The sequence below is a fragment of the Filicampus tigris genome, chromosome 6, assembly GCF_054856515.1.
Source record: "Filicampus tigris isolate MCC_2025a chromosome 6, RoL_Ftig_1.0, whole genome shotgun sequence".
NCBI lineage: Eukaryota > Metazoa > Chordata > Actinopteri > Syngnathiformes > Syngnathidae > Filicampus > Filicampus tigris.
In genome coordinates this window covers 13,119,096-13,140,212 of record NC_141222.1, presented here as the reverse complement: position 1 = coordinate 13,140,212, position 21,117 = coordinate 13,119,096, and the positions used below count along the sequence as shown (strand labels likewise).

Genomic DNA, 21,117 nt, shown 5'->3' with positions numbered 1-21,117 from the left:
TTTTTACATAACAGTTAGCTTTGGGTTTGATGTTACTATAATCTTTCTTCATACCATTACTTAGGAAAGGAGATTAAAAACATTGCTGATGTGAACAAGATATTTAGGTTTTTATTGATTCTCAGGCAGAAACATACATAATAATAATAATAATCCTTTATTGCTCATGACGGTCTATGTTGCCACAGCGGCTCTTTCTCGTATACAACAATAAATCAAACATTTAAACACTGCTATCTTAATTACCATGTGGTCACTTCAGTGCCGGTAAGTGTATGGTCATCTTTATCCACAAATTAAGACGAGAAACAAAAAAAACATTGTCGTATACTTTCAATACAGATGTCAATCACTGTTCTCTCCCTGTTACATAACAGTACTTACAGCACTACAAATGGCGTTTTTATGGCTGAAAGCTTGTCTGTTGTCCGAACCACTATACAGTGATATTTTCTAACGACAAAAGAACCCCCTGTAAACCTGTCAATTAAATGTCCTAAATGCTTTATTTCCTATTGGTAATATTATTCGCAGTTACATTGACATGAGGAAAAACAAACTCAGGAGTTATTGCCTTAATATTTTTTGCATAACGAAGAAGAGGATAAAAAGGGAGTGGCTTGTACATAGTCACACACTTTGTCAAGACAAATGGCATGCGAGACACACTGAACATTTCCTACACTATACAGAGGTGAACACACTTCGACATCCAACAGAGACAACACTTTTCACGGAGAATGTGTAACACTGTGCAAAACGGCTTGACATAAACTCGACACAAACGGTAGCTTTAAGAGCACACACAAATTATTTTTAAATATCCTTTTTTTTTTAAAATATGGCTTATCAAGTCATCACATTTTCTAGTTGAGAGACAGACACAGTATAATAAATGGATATATTTGATTGTTTGGCCTTGCTTGAGGCTTGTTATATAGATTGCTTATGTACAATTAAAGTGAACAGCGAGGTGAAAGAGAACACCGTGTTGTTGCTTCAAGCTCTTCAATGGAGTTTAAAAGTAGGCGGAGAAAAAAGGAAGGTTTGAAATTGTGTCTGTGGCCCCTTTGCTTAGATGTTAGCTTCAAGCTAACACACACCTGGCCAGAGGCACAGTCTACCTTAGCATGACAGCTGCAATTCACTTTTCAAATCTTTTAATAGTCGCCACATGGCTTTGAATAAACCAAATTTGAATCATTTACAATGCTAATCTGAGCGTAAATTTTGGGATTGAAGCCAACCTGGTAATGACTTCAGCTAGCACAAGCACTGGCTAGCTGTGAACCTTACTTCTTTAACATATCCTGCAGTGGACCTGGCAGGTATTTCATGACTGTGTCCATGATGCTCTCCTCCTCCTCTTCATCCCCGCAGCCAGTGGGCACTGCCTTCTTCGGTCGGGTCAAGCTGCCCGCTGCAGGCTCCTCCGCTGCAGCTGCTGCCTCAGCCTCGGCTTCCTCGCGCTTTTTCAAGCCGTACTGGTGTATAAAACATGGAGATGTAAGTACTGATTAGAGGTCGGATGACAATGAAGCCCTGTTTATTGTGAGGGAACCGTTCCAGAACCACGAGCCGTGAGTGAAAATCGGAGATCTAGAGAAACCATTTAAATGGAAAATATCGTACGTATTGTTGTGTTCGTGTGTGGCTTTAAGAGGCGAGGCCTTGTATGCGTAGGCTCAGATTGCTATGAATGTAGATACTGTCGTTAATTGCATTATCAGTCTCTTCTTGTGCAACAAGCGTGTGTGTGCATGTGCAGTGTATTTATTGATTTATTTATGAAAAATGATAACTATAAATAATGAAGATTGTATGACCAAAAGTCAATTTGTGGAGGTAAAGTAAAATGTTATTATTATTATTTTTATATTCATTTACCAGAAAAACTACAAACGTTAAAATGGGAAACTTGCTCAATAAGCTTAGGGTTACCGATAAGGCTTCATTGTTATTCAACAAATACAAACTAGTAAAGCAAATAACAGTAACAATAGTAGCGGAATGCTAAAACCAAATGCAAAAATGCTAAAAGTAGCGGAATGCTAAAACAAAATTTTTAACACAAAAAACGTGATATAAACGTACTCTTACTCTCCACCTAAAAAAAAAGGTACACAAAATTATGTTTGATGTGCAATAATTATACATATAATTTTGTTAATTGTCAACATTTGTCCCTTTATTTCTGCTCCGCTATTTGCTGTTGCTCTTCTCACATACTGCATTTATTATGCAGTGTCAGGACGTTTGAGTTCACACCAAAGCAAACAAGGCAATTAAAAATAGCTCTTCAATTGTCTGCTTCCATGGCAGGGTTTACTGTAAAAATACATTTAAAAAAAATGCTGGCAGGTGACACATGGAGCCTTTAGAAGCTCACATTAAAAGTGAGTACACTCTCCAAAATCATGAAAACATTTAAATGAGGATAAGTGGCATTTTATGCTTGTAGTTACAAGCTCTCATACTCGTGCACCAATTCTCTTGTTGTTCATTTCCGTTATGAACTGATGAACCTGTTTGGAGAGTAAATGACAAGACAGCACATAAACTGCCATGGTACCTTATCCCTGATGCCTTGTCTCATCTGTTCCCTCTCTGCCTCCATCTTGGCGTATTTGGCCTTCCTCTCCTCCTCCTGCTGCCTCAGCGCCTCCTGCCTTTCCTCCTCTTTCTTTGCTGCATCCGGGTCTTCCTCCTTCTCCTCCCCGCCCAGCATCTTGCCCACATCAGGAGGACCTCCTAGCGGAGAGAAATACCTCAATTGAGAGCAGTCAGGGGACACACAATACTCCAACGTGTCAAAATGGGGGATTACAGTGTGCAGTTGGGAAGAGCCGAGGTCAAAAACCTCGGGTGGAAAAATTCCATGAAGAACAGGACAATGGAATGTTTTGGACATGGCAGACATGATGCTGTCTGCTGCACTTCCTGGTCTACTTGTTCCCCAAAGTGTATTTTGTGCCATCAGAAGATCATCCGGCGCTGCATCTTTTGCATCAAAAGTGGAATCTCTCTCAGAAGATTTATTTTAAGATATGGCTCGATTTTTTCAGGATTAAGGATATCCATTTTGGCGAAGCTGTGTTTGAATATTATTGTCCAGTCTAGTACAAAGTTTACATTTGTCACAGTTGTCTAGTGACGTGTTCAATTAATATGGCAGCCAGCTATATTATTCCATCCATCCATCCATTATCTGTACCGCTTATCCTCACAAGTGTCGCGCGGCGTGCTGGAGCCTATCCAAGCTGTCTTTGGGCAGTAGGCGGGGGACACCCTGAACTGGTTGCCAGCCAATCTATATTATTCCTAATATTGTAAATAAAATGTACATGAAAAATAATAAGGTCATCAAGTTAATTGTAGACAAAATATGAACTTTTTACTGCTGCAAGTGGCATAACTAGGTGAAGTATATCCCTTCAATACATTACAGCATATCATACAACCGCTCGGACACTGCAAATATACCAAGCAAATGTGCCCCTAGTGGTTGTGAGCAGTACTGGGATAACAACAGTCCAATTGGAGTAAGGGTAAGAATGTAACACTTTTATACTGTTCCGTTTTTTTGTTTTGTTTTTATCCATGCATTGCCTTTGTTCCTGCACAAAAAGTCAAACACACTATTTTGTATAAAAAAAAAACATCTCTACCGTCTGAGTTCAAACAGTAATTGCCTTTAAAACCACCACTTTTATGTCATTATTATTTTATGAAAAAAGACATTCTTACCATTTTTGTTACCGAACAACTTTTTTTGTATTATGATTATTAAGTGTTAAATAATTGTGCAGCTGAATAGAGGCTACTCACTATTGTATCTGTTTTAACTGACATTTGATTTCAGAACTAAAAACAAGACTTGCTAAAATGGAGAATCAGCCGCGTGGTGTATCATGGATATAATATACTGTATATATGATTTTTAGTCATAAGTGGCCCATTGAGAGCAACCATAACTGCAATGTGGCCAGTGATGAAAACATGTTTGTCGCTGCTGGTTTAGAAGAAGACTGGACTTGATGAAAAGGGAGGAGGGGATAGAAAAAAGAGGTCAATAAAGATAGTCTGTACATTTAGTAGAAAAGGGAAATCATAATGAGGAGGAGGGAATGTGTCAGAAACATTTTCCGAGCTGTTCCCGTTAGTGAGCTTATCCAGCAGGATGCAGTTCCCCATAAAAAAATTGAGAGCGTGACTAGAGGGAAGTGACAAAAGAAAGACGATGGAGAGTAAACTAAAGAAAATGAGGATGAAGAAAGAGGGCAACGGAGCGCAGGAAAGAGCAGAGTGGGCCGTCGGGGGCTTTACGTCAGGAAGTCTTGAGGGGCCGATGGGGGGCATCTGAGGAGAGGACGAAAGCAAGCAAGCGAGAAAGAAAGGCAGAGTAATCCTTGAGACGAGTGCTGCCGCTGGTATTGTTGGTATTTTCACTCATCAGCATAATGAAAAGCAAGGGCGGCACATTGCAGAGATGGAAGACAAAAGACGAAAGATGAGGTGGAAGGGACCAGAGAGACATGAGAATGAAATGGGTGAGTGTTTATTCTCTGTAGGAGACTCGAGACAGATAAGAAGATACGATGCTTAAATGTGCAAAGTTGTTTAGCGGATGTGACATTTTTACATGGGCCTTCGGCCTTGGGGGGGATTTTCGTTACATGATCAATATGCAGAGTCATGGACAATACAGTGAATCCCTCCACACTCGCGGTAGCGTAGTCACATATTCACAGTTTTGTTTTGTATTTTTGGAACCGATGCCCCGGAATTTGCTGAACTAGGCCATCATTTGGAGCGGAATCTCGTTGTTAATGTTAGATTTGAGTCATTGACCGTGTATTTTCATGCGTTTCAGTTGTTCTTGATTTTGAGTGAATCTCATACATTTAAAAGTCAAGCGGAAAGTATGTTTCTGCTTCCCTCCAGATGAAGCTACAACAATGTACTGTAGTCTACTTTGCCGACAATGTGTCTGTATTCCCTAACAATGTTATTGTGTAATGTAAATGGCCGGATGCCATTTTCTGTCAAATGGTAGTATGCATATTTGTTTGCCCATATGTGAGTGCATTATTTAGGCTAGTATGCTGCTAGCTAGTACTATTGATGTGCCTCATGTGAAGGTGGTTTATTTGTGTTGAATAATTAACTACTGTTGTTTATTTAACATGAGTTCATTATTGTGTTCTTGTTAGAAGCTCCGTTTTGTTTTATAAGCAATTACGAGCATCCTCTTTTTGGGCTAGTGAACGTATAAGAAGGATCCATGGGTGCGCGAAAAATTTATACATACATATATATGTATACATGTCAAACAAATTTTGGGGCTAAAATACACCTTAGAAAGGTGCACAAAACTTCAGAGTTTAAACTGCTCTTATGCATGATGTCACGCAACACTTAACTAGCCTCAGTTCAGGAAAAGTCAGCAAGAATTAGCACCCATAATTTGCTTTTTTTTTGTGTGTGTGGCTTGGCAACACCAAGAAGGACCAGCATCAACATGAGGTGTTAAAAGAAGAAGAGTGGGAGAAGACGAGGAGAAAGTCAAATTTGAAGCTGTAAGACTAAGATGTATTTACATTTTACTATACACAGTGGGCTTAAAGTCTCCTTATATTTGTTTAGCAATTAAGACAATGACTAGAAGTGAGATAAGTGAAGTGCAGGTAGGCCTATAACATGCCGCTTTGGTATTAAAGTTACGATATGTTTAATTGCTTTTTTTTGTCTTATTGATTAAAAACAGTGGTGAACTTGTTTTTGCACCTTTTTTTTTGCTATTTTAATTACTGCCTTTTCGTTTAATAAAGGTTTTATGATGGTGAAAGTTAGACCCTGGAACCATTATTTCCTATGGGGTTACTTGTTGCAACATACAAATGGACCTCTGTGTTTCCACTGTACTAGGCATCCAATTGAATTGCGCGGATGCTCACAGCCCATTAGAGGACATATTTGCATGTTATCTAAGGACAGCTATGTTTTTTGCTTTATTGATCATCTCAATTGGTTAAAGTAACTTATTTCTTTGCCATTTTTGCTGCTTCTCTCAGAATCTACTAATGGTATAGTCATTTCCAGAGCTGGGCGCTCCGCCTATGTGACGGACTGGTTCGTCATTCTGTCATTGACAGATGCCCGTTTTGCTGACGATTGACGAACGACGGGAAACATTTTAAAATAGACGGACTATGCATAGACGGAAGCCCCTTTATTTAGTTCGCGTCAGTAGTCCGTCCTATTTTTCGAGGCAAGGCTTCGATGGGCGCGGTGAGTGCGGGGAAGAAAATAATGAGTTGTTGTTGCTTGAGGGACAGATTGTGGTCGGGTGGTGGGGTAGTAGTGAAAGTTTAGTAAGAATCGCCGACGAACGGCCATTTAAAATTAGAGGCGGACGGGCCTATAGTATATATATACTATTTTTTTACCCCCGGAAAAAAAAGGCGAATGACGGACGATGGAAAGGTACCCACACTGCAGACGGATGACGGAAAACGGATGCTTGATTTGTAGTAAAATGCCCAGCTCTGGTCATTTCAAGTTAACTGTGTTGTGTGGGTTATTTTTATTTATTTATTTTATTTTTTGCAAAAAAATACAAATAAAATAAATAATGTACCGGTATGTAAACTCAAGTCATGATGGTCATTTTGTTTCTGAATGTATTCCCTTGGTGGAACAGTGTCATACCATCTTATGCACCATCATAACATACCAAACGTCCTTATTAGGGAGACGACATTCTGTTGGCATTGAAATAATTAACTAGCTGCCTAACTAGTTGAATACAATAATTCTCCTCATTGCCTTGTTTGATTTTTAATGACTGTGAGCAGGCTATAGTCACAAGAATCTCACATTCAAGTATGTAATTACTCCTGTAAGACAATGAATCATTCAAATTTATGAAGGGATTGAAAGTGAGCTATAAAAAGAAAGGACATAAATCAAGAAGAAGAAAGAGATCCAAAGTAAGTCCAGTGTTGCAGTCTCAGCAGCCCAGAAGTTGACATGGCAATATGCACCCAACCATGACGCGTGGCCATATACAGTATATAATGTATGCATGGGGAGGGTGTCAAATTGGGGGGGGGGGCTGGAATACATTTACAGTAAGTGCCACTACATGGATATAAATAAAGACTTTGCTCCATTTTAGTCATGCATTAATTAGTAATGTGAGACTGAACTCCTTATCTTGTGTTTTAATGCATGTGCACTTTACAGAATGTGTGCGTCATTGTGTGTGTATGGATGAACAGTCTGCTATGGTTATTTGCACTAAAGGCAACACATGATGAAAAAGTGGCTCATATTTCCTTCCTGATTGAACTATTTGCGCACGTACAACTGTAATGTTAATGTTTCCTGCAGCTAAATATGCCCACTGAATCAACTTAACTGTGCATGCCTCTGCAAAATGACACCAAACATTATGATTACAAACTCATGTTTTAACATTACAACGCATAAACCTAAAAGCTCTATTCACTTTTTTGGAGGATTTAGCAAAATAAGCCTTGATATCAACACAGATGTAAATGAAGCAGTGACTCACAGTCGGCTTAGCCTCATTGTCAAATGATTCTCTCACAATGACTTCCTCATTTGATCCTGAAATCTTATTAGCACATTCAAATTGTCTATGCTGTAAAAGATAATAACAAAAATGAAGGAGAAGAAGCAGATCCTGGGAGACAAAAGCCTGAGTTATATTGAGCCATGAGCTAAGCTCTTGTGTGCCATTTGCAAGCGATACAGCAACATCCTGTCAAAGCAGTTCTATTAAAGCGCTCATGCGTCACACGGGTCTTGCTTAGAGAATTCTTTGATTGAGGCACTTGCCCATTTATGAGTTGCCAACAATGCTCAAAAATTGTTGTAAAAGTCTGTGCAACGTTGAATACACAAATGTTGGCAGGTCAGTCTTCAGTCAAAAGCAACTGCAAACATTAATATACATGTTGCAGAACAACCTCCCATTATGTAAAGTCAATGGATCAAAATGGCAGAACGATTCCAGAGGATGTGATTTATGGAATGAAGTCATATGGGCAGGGGAATAATATTTTAGCATTGACTCACAAGTGAAATCAGCAAATTTGAAGTGGTCTCTTGGCCATTTTTGTAGCACATTTGTTTAACTTGATCTAATTCCTCTCCTCCAAAATTATTTGCGAAATTCAAGCAGACAGGAAGAAAGACTAACCTTTGCCACCACCACCCCACTCTCTGCCTGTGCATGAACTTTCAACAGTGTCAGATTAAAGCAATTCATCCCCTCTCCTTTATCACTTGAGGTTCTTGTGCAAATCTGTCTTCTTAAATCCTCTCCTCGAGTGGAAGGAAAGCTTGAAGAGAAAGTCAAGATCTAGATTTGGATGAACTCGGTATAGCTCATTTTGACGAGAAATACTGTAGATTGGCTACTGGGTTGCATTTCTCTTCCAAATTTAACATACGGGAATTAAAATTTTCCCAAAGTGAGTTGACAGATTCACAATGCAAACACTTCACTCAGTTAACCCATTCATGCTGGGAGCTCCTAACCGTGTTTCTACTACAAGAGCCGGAAGCGCTGTTGTGTCTTTCTACCTTTAGAGCCGGGAGAGTGTGTACGCAATTTTCTTTTCTTTTTTTTTTTTTTTCTAAATGCAATTCTCAATCTCTTAGCCAGTGAAATGCATCTGAACATAAAGTGAGCCCTCGGAGGATGTGCCGGAATTTTCTACAGCAGTAATGGCGGACGCAGATGAAATAAGTGACGGCAGTGATATAGACCAGTGATTTTCAAACTGTGCCGCGAGCTATTGTCAGGTGAGCCGTGGAAAATCATTGAATTTGTGTGCCTGTGCGGTCTAGCACCTGGCAGCGTAATCATGTCTTCACTATATTGTAGTATTCTTCCATACCAGCAGGTAGCAGCAGCAGCAGCAGGTAGCTAATTGTTTTTGTTTAGAGACAAGCGAATTAGTGACGCATGTTTATCCAAACAGGCTCATGTTTCACACTTAGTAAGTATCAATATGAAACATTATAAAATACTTTTTTCTTTGTGTTTATTTAATTCCTATTCAAGACGTTATAATATAACGTCATTCTTCAATGTTAAAAAATGCTTTTATAAACAATATAACACTTATATTGTTAAAATTGCTTTTTTTTCCCACAATTTCAGCTGCTGATGTGCCGCGGGATTTTTTCAATGAAATAAATGTGCCTTGACTCACAAAAGTTTGAAAAACACTGATATAGACAACGCGCTTGTGGACTTTGAACCTGTGGAACCAGTCAATCCCAAAATATGGTTAAGATATATATTTGTAGACAATGACGATATTGACGTCTTTGTAACAGAATAGAGGATGTTAATCACCACTCGATTAAAAAAGAAAAAAAAATAGTGCTTCTCTTGCACTGACACTTTATTTTTACATTTTTTTATTTAATCCATAAATAATAATAAACTCAGGCCTGTGTGAAAGCCACATGTCTAAGATCTCAAAATCTTTTGGAATGATGTTTGTAACTGCTACAGGTCTGACATATCAATTCTTTTTCAGGTGTTGAAATTCCAGGAAAACTTCAGGTTTTAGAAGGCGATTCTGTAGTCGCCCATACGTTTTTGGGAGCTGTTGAGCCAGGCAATTTATGGCTTAATGGGTTAAAAGAATAAAAAAAATTGTATGTAAGTCTATTACATTGTTGATCCTACATTTGCAAGTAAAAGTATGCAAAGTCTTTGGAATTAACTGTGTTTCTGCTTAAATTGTCAGTAAATGTGATCCGATCTTCATCTGAGTCACAAAACTAGACAAAAGAGTGAACAAAATATGTGAACCTTCAGATGTATTGCTGACTCCGATTAGCTCCTATGTTTTTTTTTTTCTCCACCTGGCACTGTGATTTTTGCATGTTAGATTAAAAAAAATAGACCAAGACATACTGTATAATTGTTTGCGTTGGTAGTCCTACAAAATGGTGTTTGTCTGTTGTTTTGCCTTAGATGAAGATCAGATTACATTTTATGACAATTTATGCAGAAATCCAGGTAACTTCATGAGGTATATTTATTTTTACATCTGTATATACTAATGATATATTGGACGTGTAGTTTTAAATGAGGCAATATTTTGGGAATTCTAAAAAGCTAAATGTAATGAATTAATGTGATCTTGAAAGATTTGAGGGTGGATTAGTGTGTTTGACTATACTGCACACACACGTCTACACACACTGGGAGGGACTGAAGGTCAATTTGATGAATTTAATAACATAAGAAGATAGAAGATAGAGTAGAGTGTGCGTGTGCGAGCATGTGTGTGTGCAACCGAATGTGTGTGTGTGTCTGTGTCTCAGTGCTATGGTTGTAGGTCAATCAAGCAATGGAGACTTGATTTTCAATCCTATCTGAGTGCCATCAGATGCACTCTGAGGTGAGAGAAAAACATCTCAAGGTGTGCTCTGTTCTCATCTGTCCTCCAATGACACTGTTTTGTCTCACTTCAAACAGACCAAACGTGTTATAAATATAAATACAGCTGTTTGAGGTAGAATGAGGGACTGCGATATTAATAGCAGTACGTTCTATTTAACCTAAATAGAAGCTGCTTTTGACACTCTTTTGTGAACAAAACTGTTCATAATTTGTGTATGTGGCTATTTATCAGCAAAACCTTCAATACAGTTCAAGAGCACATTTAAGAAGGTCAGTGGGAAAGATATTGCATTAAGCAAATTGTTGCTTGGTCATTTAGCAATGTCAACACATATAATTTTTGTTGTTTGTAAGATTGTTATATGCCATTAAAGTGTTTAAACCCAAGTCAACCCAAACATATTTTTTTCAAGAATATGTTCTATGCAAGCCCACTAGTTGAAACAAGGCATTCTAATAAATATTGTGTTTGTGGAATAAGAGTTAATGCACCCGTTTTTAGCCATCTCTGCGGGTGGCCATTTTGTCACTTTGGTCGACTGAAAATGACATCACAACTACTCAGGTAACGACCAATCATGGCTCAGCTTCAGAAAACTGGTCAGTGATTGGTCATGTGATGTCATTTTCAGTTGTCAGAAGTGACAAAATGGCCGTCCCCTGAGATGGTTAAAAAGTGGTGGATTTTGCTGCTTAACTCATAATCCAAATGCAATATTAATCAGAATGCCTTGTTTCAACTAGTGGACCTGCATAGAGCATATTCTTAAAAAATATGTTTAGGTTGATTTCCCTTTAAATTTAATTTGACACTTTCATGAGCATTAAAGGATATTAAGATGTTACTTAAAATTTGTTGGAAATGCAAATCAGAGGAAGACTACTGTCCAAGAATGGATTGCAGTTGTAGTCAACAGATGATAACTCACATTATCAATGACCTATCAATATATTTATTATATACTGTATTTAAAAAAAGGATGGAAATTTTTTTTAGATACATTAAGATCATCCTTCTTTATGCTCAACTTTTCTGCTGATATAGTAGAGCCTACTTTGTGGACACTCATTCCCTCAAACCAATGTCTGCCTCATTTAACAGCCCCTTAGTCTGTCACACTAACTCAAGATGAGTTGGGAAGTGCTGAGTCAGCAGTGAAGTACTCGGGAGTGGTGGAAATTCAAGCGCAAGGCAACGGCTCCAGCATACAAGGTGAACCTAATTCGTGTGAATGTCATTTTGACGTACCGTAATCTAGAAATTAAGTCACTATTCCTCGAGCACAATTTAATCCCATTTTTTCAACTGTGGAAATGATGCAGATTTAACTGCACAGACAGGCTCCTATAGTTGTTCTCAGTAAATGTTATTTTCATTGACTCAGTTACAATTAATGGCATCAGAAGATGGACTATCCTTGTAGCTTTGTTATTGTAGCCATTGGAACTGTACACTGCCTTAGATCCCCACAAATTAGGAATGTTTTGTTTTTCATCCGTGTGCCTAAAATAATGCGAATAAGGATGTTCTTCATGTTTTCTATTTGTGCACCAGTGCTCTGGAATGCCTTACCCATGGGTACTGTGTTGAGCAGATCCTCGGAGGTGCTGCTATGGAGATTTCTGCACTGACCAACTGGGCAGGGACCCACTTCACCGAAGTTGTCTTCCTGCAGCGCTTCATTTGATTGACTTTGATATTATTTCAACTAACATTGTATAGCATCATAATATGTGTTAAATGTTGCCCACTCAGCATCCATTGCAGCCTGATAATCCTGGAAGGGGGATCCCCCATCTGCGGTTCCTTCTCAAGGTTTCTCATTTTTCCACAGATGTTTATTTTTTAGTTTTTCCTTGCCCTCCTGGGGGTTTAAATCAGGGGATGTCGTTAATATTTGTCTACTGTGAGCACGTGAAGCCCTATGAGACATTCTTGCGATTAAAGACTATACAAATAAATTGGACTTGCCTCTTCTTCAATATGTAAATATTGTATGGATTTACAACGGTCTGATCAAGGGAAAATTATATTGATGCTTTTGTTAGGACAACAAAAGTGCAAACAGCAGATGTATGAATATATGTACAGTAAGTCAGAAAGAATGCACTGCAACTTGAATGGCAATTTTGTATTAGGGCCAAATAAGGCAGTGCCCCATCAAACAATTCTGCATTATGAAATGGTAAATACTGTTTAAAATCAAAGCCCAAATACTACATAGCAACAGGTTTATGATGCAAACCTTAAAGGGAGGTTAAGTTAAAAATGTGTCTTTACAATATGTTCTATGTGGCCCCACTAGTCTAAACACGGTATTACACTGATTAATATTGTTTTTGTGGAATATTAATTAAGCCGCAAAATACCACAATTTTTATCCATCTGGGGGGTGGCTATTTTGCTACTTGCTGTAGACTGACAAAACAGATGCTCAGGGTTCAGGTAAAGACCAATCATGGCTTAGCTTGTGAATATCACATGACCTAACACAGAAAGCAGATGAGCTGTGATTGGTCGTTACCTGAGCTCTGAGCAACTGTGATGTCATTTTCAGTCAGCAGCAAGTGGCAAAATGGCCACCCCCTGAGATGGATAAAAATGGATAGATTTTGTGGCTTAATAAATATTCCACAAAAACAATATTAATCAGAATACTGTTTTTAGATTAGTGGGTCCGCATAGAACATATTATTGTGAAGATTTTTTTTGTTGACTTCCACTTCAAATATGGCGCAGAAGTACATAGTGATTATTTGTTGTTTATACTTTACACTTTTTAGCGGCAACAAAAAAGTGCTGTGTGAGGCGCAATCCTTCATGCATGAAGTCTTCATCTTTCATTATTACAGGGGAAATCAACCCAAACATATTTTTTTGAAGTATATGTTCTCAGCAGGCCCACAAGTTGAAACACGGCATTCTGATTAGTATTGCGTTTAAGTTAGCAGTAAACAGTAAAATCCACCCGTTTTTAGCCATCTCTGGGGGCAGCCATTTTGTCACTTCTGTCAACTAAAAATGAAATCACAGATCCTCATGGCTCAGGTAACGACAAATCACGGCTCAGCTTCATAAAACAGGTCAGCCGTGATCGGTCATTGCCTGAGCAGTAATTTTCAGTCGACAGAAGTGAAAAAATGGCTGCCCCCAGAGATGGCTAAAAACGGGTGGATTTACTCTTATTTCCACAAACGCAATATTTATCAGAATGCCTTGTTTCAACTAGTGGGCTTGCATAGAACATATTCTTGAAAAAATATGTTTGTGTTGACTCCCCTTTAAATTAAAACAGAGTTTTTTTACTGTTTGATATTTGTAACGTTATGTTAACCTAATTTTACACTCATCACGGTTACCTTAAAATTGCCTGTATGATGAAATTATATTCTGGAGGCAGCTTGAAGATGGAACAAATTGTTTCTATTTCAATGAATTCCTCTGGGACAAATTCTTTGGAAACCTGACCAAATTGGATCAGCGTACTGGTTGGCAAACTTGTCCTTCATCAATACATGCAAGGTTGCTTTGACCACAAACTCATCAGACGCCCAACCATGAAAAACACAATTGATTAAAGTATATCTCACTCGCATTGATATATTGATTGACAGCTTCTGAGAGTCGGGATGAAGGCTTGGCTGATTGATTTTCTGGCTAATTGTTTTGCTTCATTATCTGCTTCTCCCCCAAGCAGCGACCTTTTGTGATCCAGTCAGCAAATTCGCAGATGTTGTGTGGAAGGAGGTCACTGCGTTCTGCTCCAAAATTATTGAATACAACCAAACACTCCTGCAACTATTATTGGGATAATAATCAGCGTGACAGCCTTAAAGCGGAAGTCAACCCAAACATATATTTTTCAAGAATATGTTCTATGCAAATCCACTAGTTGAAACAAGGCATGCTGATAAATATTGCGTTTGTGGAATAAGAGTTAATCCACCCCTTTTCAGCCATCTCGCGGGGCGGCCATTTTGTCACTTCTGTGGACTGACAATGACATCACAACTGCAAAGGGCTCAGGCTGACCTATTTTCTGAAGCTGAATCGCGATTGGTCGTTACCTGAGCCCTGAGCAGTTGTGAGTTCATTTTCAGTCGACAGAAGTGACAAAATGGCCGCCCCCTGAGATGGCTAAAAAGGGGTGGATTTTGCTGCTTAACTCATATTCCACAAACGCAGTATTAATCGGAATGCCTTGTTTCAACTAGTGGGCCTGCTGGGAATATATTCTTGAATAAAATATGTGTGGGTTGATTTCCCCCTTTAAATGTGAATTGATTCACATTTTACAATCAGCAGTGTGTATTGTATAAGATGTGTAACAAACTCCTAAACGGGCTGCAGGCAGACTGCAGCCCACTACTGAGCAACAGCTGATGCATTGCAGTTGATATTGGGATTCATATAGCGCAGCTGCTTTATGCAATACAGCAGGATGAAGCAGCACCGGCATCCTCGGAATCCCAATGAGCAGTGGGAGCTCGTCTTTCTTATCTTCCCACCCTCACTGTAACCCAAAGACACCTCTGTAACCTGCACAACAACAGCTCTGCATCGTTCACGTCTCAACGCTTACGTGTGCAGCATCTGAATTACAACGGCCGGTGTCACTTTATTGCTCTCCTCTAAAAAGCTGGAGTAAGGAGGATGAATTACATGAACGGATTGAGGACTAATTAGGGGGCGAATTATTAATATATTAAGCGAAGATAATACACTACACAGGGAAGAGTGTATGACACCTGGCCTACAACTACAGGAATGGAAAAGGGAAGAAATACACTACGGGATAAATGCTTCCACTCTTTTGAAAAGATTTTGCGTTGCGTTTGTGGGAACTTTTTTTCCATTCATTTCGAACTACATTTGAGATGGTCGCTGTGGTTGGAGATTGCTCACATCTCAGTTGTAGTTATCCCAAAGGAGTTTAATGGGGATGATGAATAAATGTATGACCAGCTCATATTACGCAGCAAATGAATGAATAACTAGTTTTGAAATCAGAGGCTGATATAAACTGTTTGTTCAAATATTATTACATTACAAGGGAGCTTGGAAACAAAGTGAAGACGATTTGCAATGTTGGTGGTTTAGCAAGAAACATGAGGTCGATGCACATAATTTGCTTTTGCGGGTCACAGAAAATGTTGTGGTGGGCCAGATCTGGCCCCCGGACCTTGGATTTGACACCTGTGGTTTAATGGGTTAGGAAAAAATTCACACACTTTTTAACCACTTAGTTTGCCAATGCCTCGGGCTGGCTCTGCCTTTATGCATCTTGTTTTCTGTATTGCTAGAATGGAACAGGGCCTTCCTTAGCATAGACTTGTCCAAAATATATTTTAAGATTGCTGCCCAACCTCGGAATGAATAAAGCATGTGTTCCAAGAACTTTTTCAATAAGTGTATTAATATTGTAACATGCAGGAGCAAAACATGGAACACATTACGTTGATAAATACTAATTCTATATCTTAAACTATAACCCTTAATGGTCTAAAATCCTCATAAGGATGTGTAAAGTAACAGGCAGATGCGTCCCAAGAAATTGACATTTTAAGCAAAAATACATAAACTGTGAAAGTGTTTTCTGTACATATTGTAAATGAGTGGCCATACTGTTTGAATGCAGCATTTGCTCAGCACTGTAGCAGGATGGATGAAAGCATTCCCCATCCCTATAGAAGTGCTTGCCCTGTGCGCCTGCTTGTGCCGAACATCCCGTTTACATCCTCTACACTGCAGTGCTGTTAAATCAAGCCGTCGCCTGGCAGCCAACTCACCTCCCAGTGCAGCTTTCATTACAAAATTCATGATGAAGCAGTTCTGTGTTCTCTTCCTTCAGCTGGTCACGTTATCGAGGACGGACGGACCTGCAGCCGGGGGACAAAACACTTTTAGCTAAGGCTGTTAGGACATTCATTCCGCTGGGTGTCACACATGAGGGTTTGATGGGACAAGGAGGAGGGAGGACGATCCATAAAAGAGAGAGCGAATGACCTCCAGTTAGGACGTTGTGAAAATAAACATCAATGCTTCTAGAAAAGTGCTTTTGTTATTGCAAGAGTTTATTATTCTTGATAATGTTCATTGTGTTTATGAGGTCACTTTATTAAGGGCACAAAAAGGTTGCAAATCAAACTAGAGAAGTCTTTACCCTCCACTGTACCATGTTCTGACTTTTCTCTAGATAGCCGCGTCCTTGATTTACAACCACAATCCATCTTGTGTGGATTTATGCTGACACAACTACCTGTGATGTATCTTCATGGGGAAATACACAGGTGGGGAAAACGGTAGCGCTAAAAGAGGGTCAAGGTGAACAAGAACAGCAATGTTTTGTGTGGAAAAAGGTAACATCTATGATGTCATAATTGCTTCCTATCTTGAAAGTGCAATTCAGAGCATGCATCGTAATCCTGATTTACATATGAATGGTTTAATCACCTTGTTTTGAAGTTCCGGTGACATTGCAACTATCTAACTAACTATGTGGTATAATTTGACATTTTTAAATATTTCTCTCCACATAATACTTCAAAAGGGCACTTTGGCTGCGTTTTACAGCTTTGCTTGTGCGATGCTGCATTACAAAACTTGCAGCACTCCTCATTAAGTGCGGTTGCCTTAATCTGCAGCAGCCTCTTCGAATCATTTCCTCCTTTGCCTCCTCTTCAGCATCGTCTGATGCAGCGTCAATTTCTCCTCACGTGAACCCTTATTAACTCAGCATTCAGCCGAACGATACATTTGCCGTTTTTACAAGTACTAATTCAATTCGGGTTTCGGCGAGCGATCGGCGTATTTTGGCAAGAGCACCAAAAAAATGTCCCCATCCTGTCCCGCGCGGTGCACCAACAGTGGTTTCATCCTTTACCTTGATTTGGATCCTCCTCCGAGTCTTTCTTAGCCCAAATCAGAAGGGGGAGGAAAGGCGCTGTTGGTCTACAACCAGGCTTTCTTCTTCTCGAGCGGTGACACAAAATATACAAGTTGTTGCGTCTAAAAAAAGGATAGATCGAGCCTCTCAGTTTGCAGACATGCCGGTTGTGTCGGAGTCAGGCTGCAGCGGAGGAGGAGGGAGGAGGAGGAGGAGGAGGAGGAAGAAGCGAGAGGGCTCCTGCAGGACCAGATGAGAACATGCAGAGGGAGGGGAGGAGAGGAGGAGGGGAGGGGAGGGGAAGGGAGGGGGAGGGGTACAGTTCATGACCGTAATAGCGCCATTTAGGCGGGGCTATATCATGCTAAATCTTTTTTTTTTTTTTTTTAGCTTTTAGCCATGTTCAAATGCTAATTCCTCACCAATAACTTTCACAAAGTAGTGTTTGCTTCCATACACCCATCTCGGAGCATTCCTGCTCATCCCTCCAATCTCATCACCAGGCCCTCCCAATCCTCGGAAACGACTGGGTCCTCACTTTCCTTCGTCACAATGTGAGAAGCCACCCCCATACCGCCCCTGGAGGCTAAACACACACCCATTTTCTCTGAGACACCGGAGTTGGGGACAAGTGCAACTAGTCCGCCTAGTGACAAAAACATTTTTGAGTTACAATGTTTTAATTAAGAAAATGTGCAAGTGGCGAGAATTTGTGTTTGGCTTTGAGAAGTTTAGAATACGTGTGTTGTTGTGTTGGTAACATATCATGTTTTGCTGGGCAATGTTATTACAGAGTGTTTTTGAATTCATTATGCAAATCACGGGACGAGATGGGGGGGATCGCAAGAGCAGTCGGGATTTAGGAGAGCGCTGACGTTATGCTACATGCAAGGAGTTCATTTGTGTGTACTTTACCTCAGGCTGTTGTTGCTCTGTTTTGGCATCGGGTATGGCCCACAGTTGCCATGTTTGGGATTTATTCTCAAAGGTGGGATAAACAACTAATGTCTGATGTCGTGGGCGGTGTGCGCAGCAAGCAGCTTTAGGATGATGTCATGAAAGGGAACCTGCAGCCGCACAAGGAGAGGCGGGGTTTTAATGAACGAGGCGTCTTACGTCCAGGTTAGAAAAATAGCCACCAAAATAACTCATATTTAATAAGAAATTAGATGGCCATTGTGCGAAAGTGGCAGCAAATTTCACTGGTAATGCTGCATTTGAGGAAGATGGAAAGTCAGATTTATACCACTCGGATTAGCCCAGGTCCGACCTTGAAGCATTCGAGGTGAATGTACGTAAACGAAAAAGATGGCTGATTCGGATAAATTATTTGTTGTTCCGATTCATCACAGCAACAACAGGAAGTGACCCGGAAGTGCCTCAAAATCAACAGGAAATGGCCCAGAAGTTCCCAATAACAACAACAACAACAACAACAACAACAACAACACATTTTGACCCCCAGCAAACCTACTTCATAATTTGCTTGATTTATATAAATAAAGAAGTATTGTATCTTCAAAGGCGGCACGGTGGTCGACTGGTTAGCACGTCCGCCTCACAGTTCAGAGGTCGTGGGTTCGATCCCAGCTCCGGCCTCCCTGTGTGGAGTTTGCATGTTCTGCCCGTGCCTGCGTGGGTTTCCTCCGGGTACTCTGGTTTCCTCCCACATTCCAAAAACATGCATGGTAAGTTGATTGGACTGTCTAAATTGCCCCTAGGTGTGATTGTTAGTGCGGATGTTTGTCTCTGTGTGCCGTTCGATTGGCTGGCAACCAATTCAGGGTGTCCCCCGCCTACTGCCCAAAGACAGCTGGGATAGGCTCCAGCACGCCCGCGACCCTTATGAGGATAAGCAGTATGGATAATGAATGAATGAATGAATGTATCTTCAAAGTATTTCATTAATTTCACCAAATAACTTCAGGTAGTGAGTCAGTACAAATCACGCTGTGCTACTTGAAGTTATTCTGAATAACAAAATTAATGTAATAATAAACAAAGCTAAATATATGTTCATAATCCTATAAATTATGTTTTACGATTAATGGTCTGTGTCACCATGGGGTCGCCATTGTCGATCACACTGAAGTCGGTCGGTGAAGTCTGTGTCCTTTTTATTTTTCAATTTTGCAACTCGAACCTCCCAGTTCAATGCAATTTTCCTAATCGAAATTTGGAAAAGTTTGACTTCCCACCTTCACCAAATGCAGCATAAATGCAGGCTGCGGATCGGTGAGAGGTAGGTCTGTGCTGCTGTGGGAGTGGTCACCGCTGACTTCAAAGAAGCTCCTTTCATCCCCTTGAATGCAGACAAAACCATTGTCTTGACATGGCTGAAGCACATCTGCACTGTGAAGTGGCCACTTGGAACTTGTAAACATTGTACAATCACAGAGGCCTACAAATATAATGTACTGTAAGTACACGTCCATTCACATACACACATAAATTAAGATTAAATAAAATCCTCATACACATACAGTATAATGCAAATGTTCATTTGAGAGGGTAAAAGATCTCATAGTGTACCTCATAGGTCTTTGCAACAAAAGTTGCCCTCTTAATATGAATATCTCCTTCGAGCAGAAATTATTCCTCTCATTTTTTGTTGGCAGTTCTGGCAAGGACAAAAAGGTCTGAGTTCCGGGAGTCCAATGTTGTAATGAGCTCTTCAAGAACATGCTTGAACATTTATAAATATGTAGGGAGTCAAAACCGAGATTCTGATACAGGATATACTGGCATCAGCTGACTATTTGCATACCCAGCAGACACAAAACAACACATTTATTTATTGTAACTGTTTCATTGGCCACTTGGAGAGAACCTCTCTCACTCCACTTGTAGTGCTAATTTGGGCTCAGCAAACTCTAGAAGGAAATAGTCTATCAGTCTTTTTAATTGCCTGACTTTGCTGTACCCACCAAGTTGTCAGCAGACCTACCAATCAATGCTGTGAACTCGATCAAGCTTGAAAAGGTGTCACGTATTGTAAATTGTAAACTACTGTGTTTTCACTCAGTGGCGAATCATGTCTCCCCCTTAAAATTGTGGTCTTAGTCACCTCAAACAATCTTCTCAAATACATTAAATAGTATAGGACAAACACAAACACTTGAGTATTTATTTGACTCTTCACTTTTGTGTGTTTGTTGCTTCAGACAGAAGCTGTCAAATGCAGCAGGCACCAATATATTACTTTCTTTTTTAACCTTGTTCTGCCACTCCATCATGTTTTTGGAGCAACATTGCCTATTTTGAGATATAAACAGACTGCTGAGCTGACAGTCATGCACTGGAACAAACTTGGTTTATTTCCTTGGCAATTTATCTTATTGAGTATTTCCAGCTATATTTAAACTGTATGTCCAGTAGTACTATGATAATATGCTGTGTTTTGTCCACTGTCAGCTTTTTCAATTTGGATGAATGTATGGAATTTTAAGGGTAAAAGAGCTTGTAATTTATAAACCTCAGTGATGCTCAAATTGTGCCTTCAACCTCCAACTACTGTACTTGCATGTCTAAAAAATGTCGATTGAAATTTATTGGGGTCATCTATGATCTTACACTGTATGTTGATAAATGAAGGAAAAACACACAAAAAATCCCATCTAAAAAGCACATAGGCTACATAAGATTAATAAAAAGTCTACCCAATCAAAATTCATGAAGACAATTTTTTGTGTAAAAAATCCAAAGCAATACCAATTAAATCATGATCCGCACCAAGTTGGGCCTGTTCAAAACCATATGCCATGTTGTTTT

General features: G+C 39.7%; 1 protein-coding gene and 1 long non-coding RNA gene across 2 annotated transcripts; one reads left to right on the top strand and one right to left on the bottom strand.

The window, feature by feature from the left end:
• Positions 1-86: 86 nt before the first annotated feature.
• Positions 87-17,603, bottom strand: cplx2a (complexin 2a). The gene is made up of 4 exons (XM_086033308.1): positions 17,344-17,603; positions 16,250-16,339; positions 2,573-2,751; positions 87-1,484 (listed from the first exon to the last, which is right to left on the bottom strand). Exons 2-4 carry the CDS (start codon positions 16,278-16,280, stop codon positions 1,293-1,295), a joined length of 402 nt encoding a protein of 133 aa, XP_085889434.1. The 5' UTR covers positions 16,281-16,339; positions 17,344-17,603; the 3' UTR covers positions 87-1,292.
• Positions 4,382-12,416, top strand: LOC147145888 (uncharacterized). The gene is made up of 3 exons (XR_015087189.1): positions 4,382-4,550; positions 11,562-11,672; positions 12,015-12,416. It is a non-coding gene; the product is annotated as an uncharacterized LOC147145888 (long non-coding RNA).
• Positions 17,604-21,117: the final 3,514 nt, after the last annotated feature.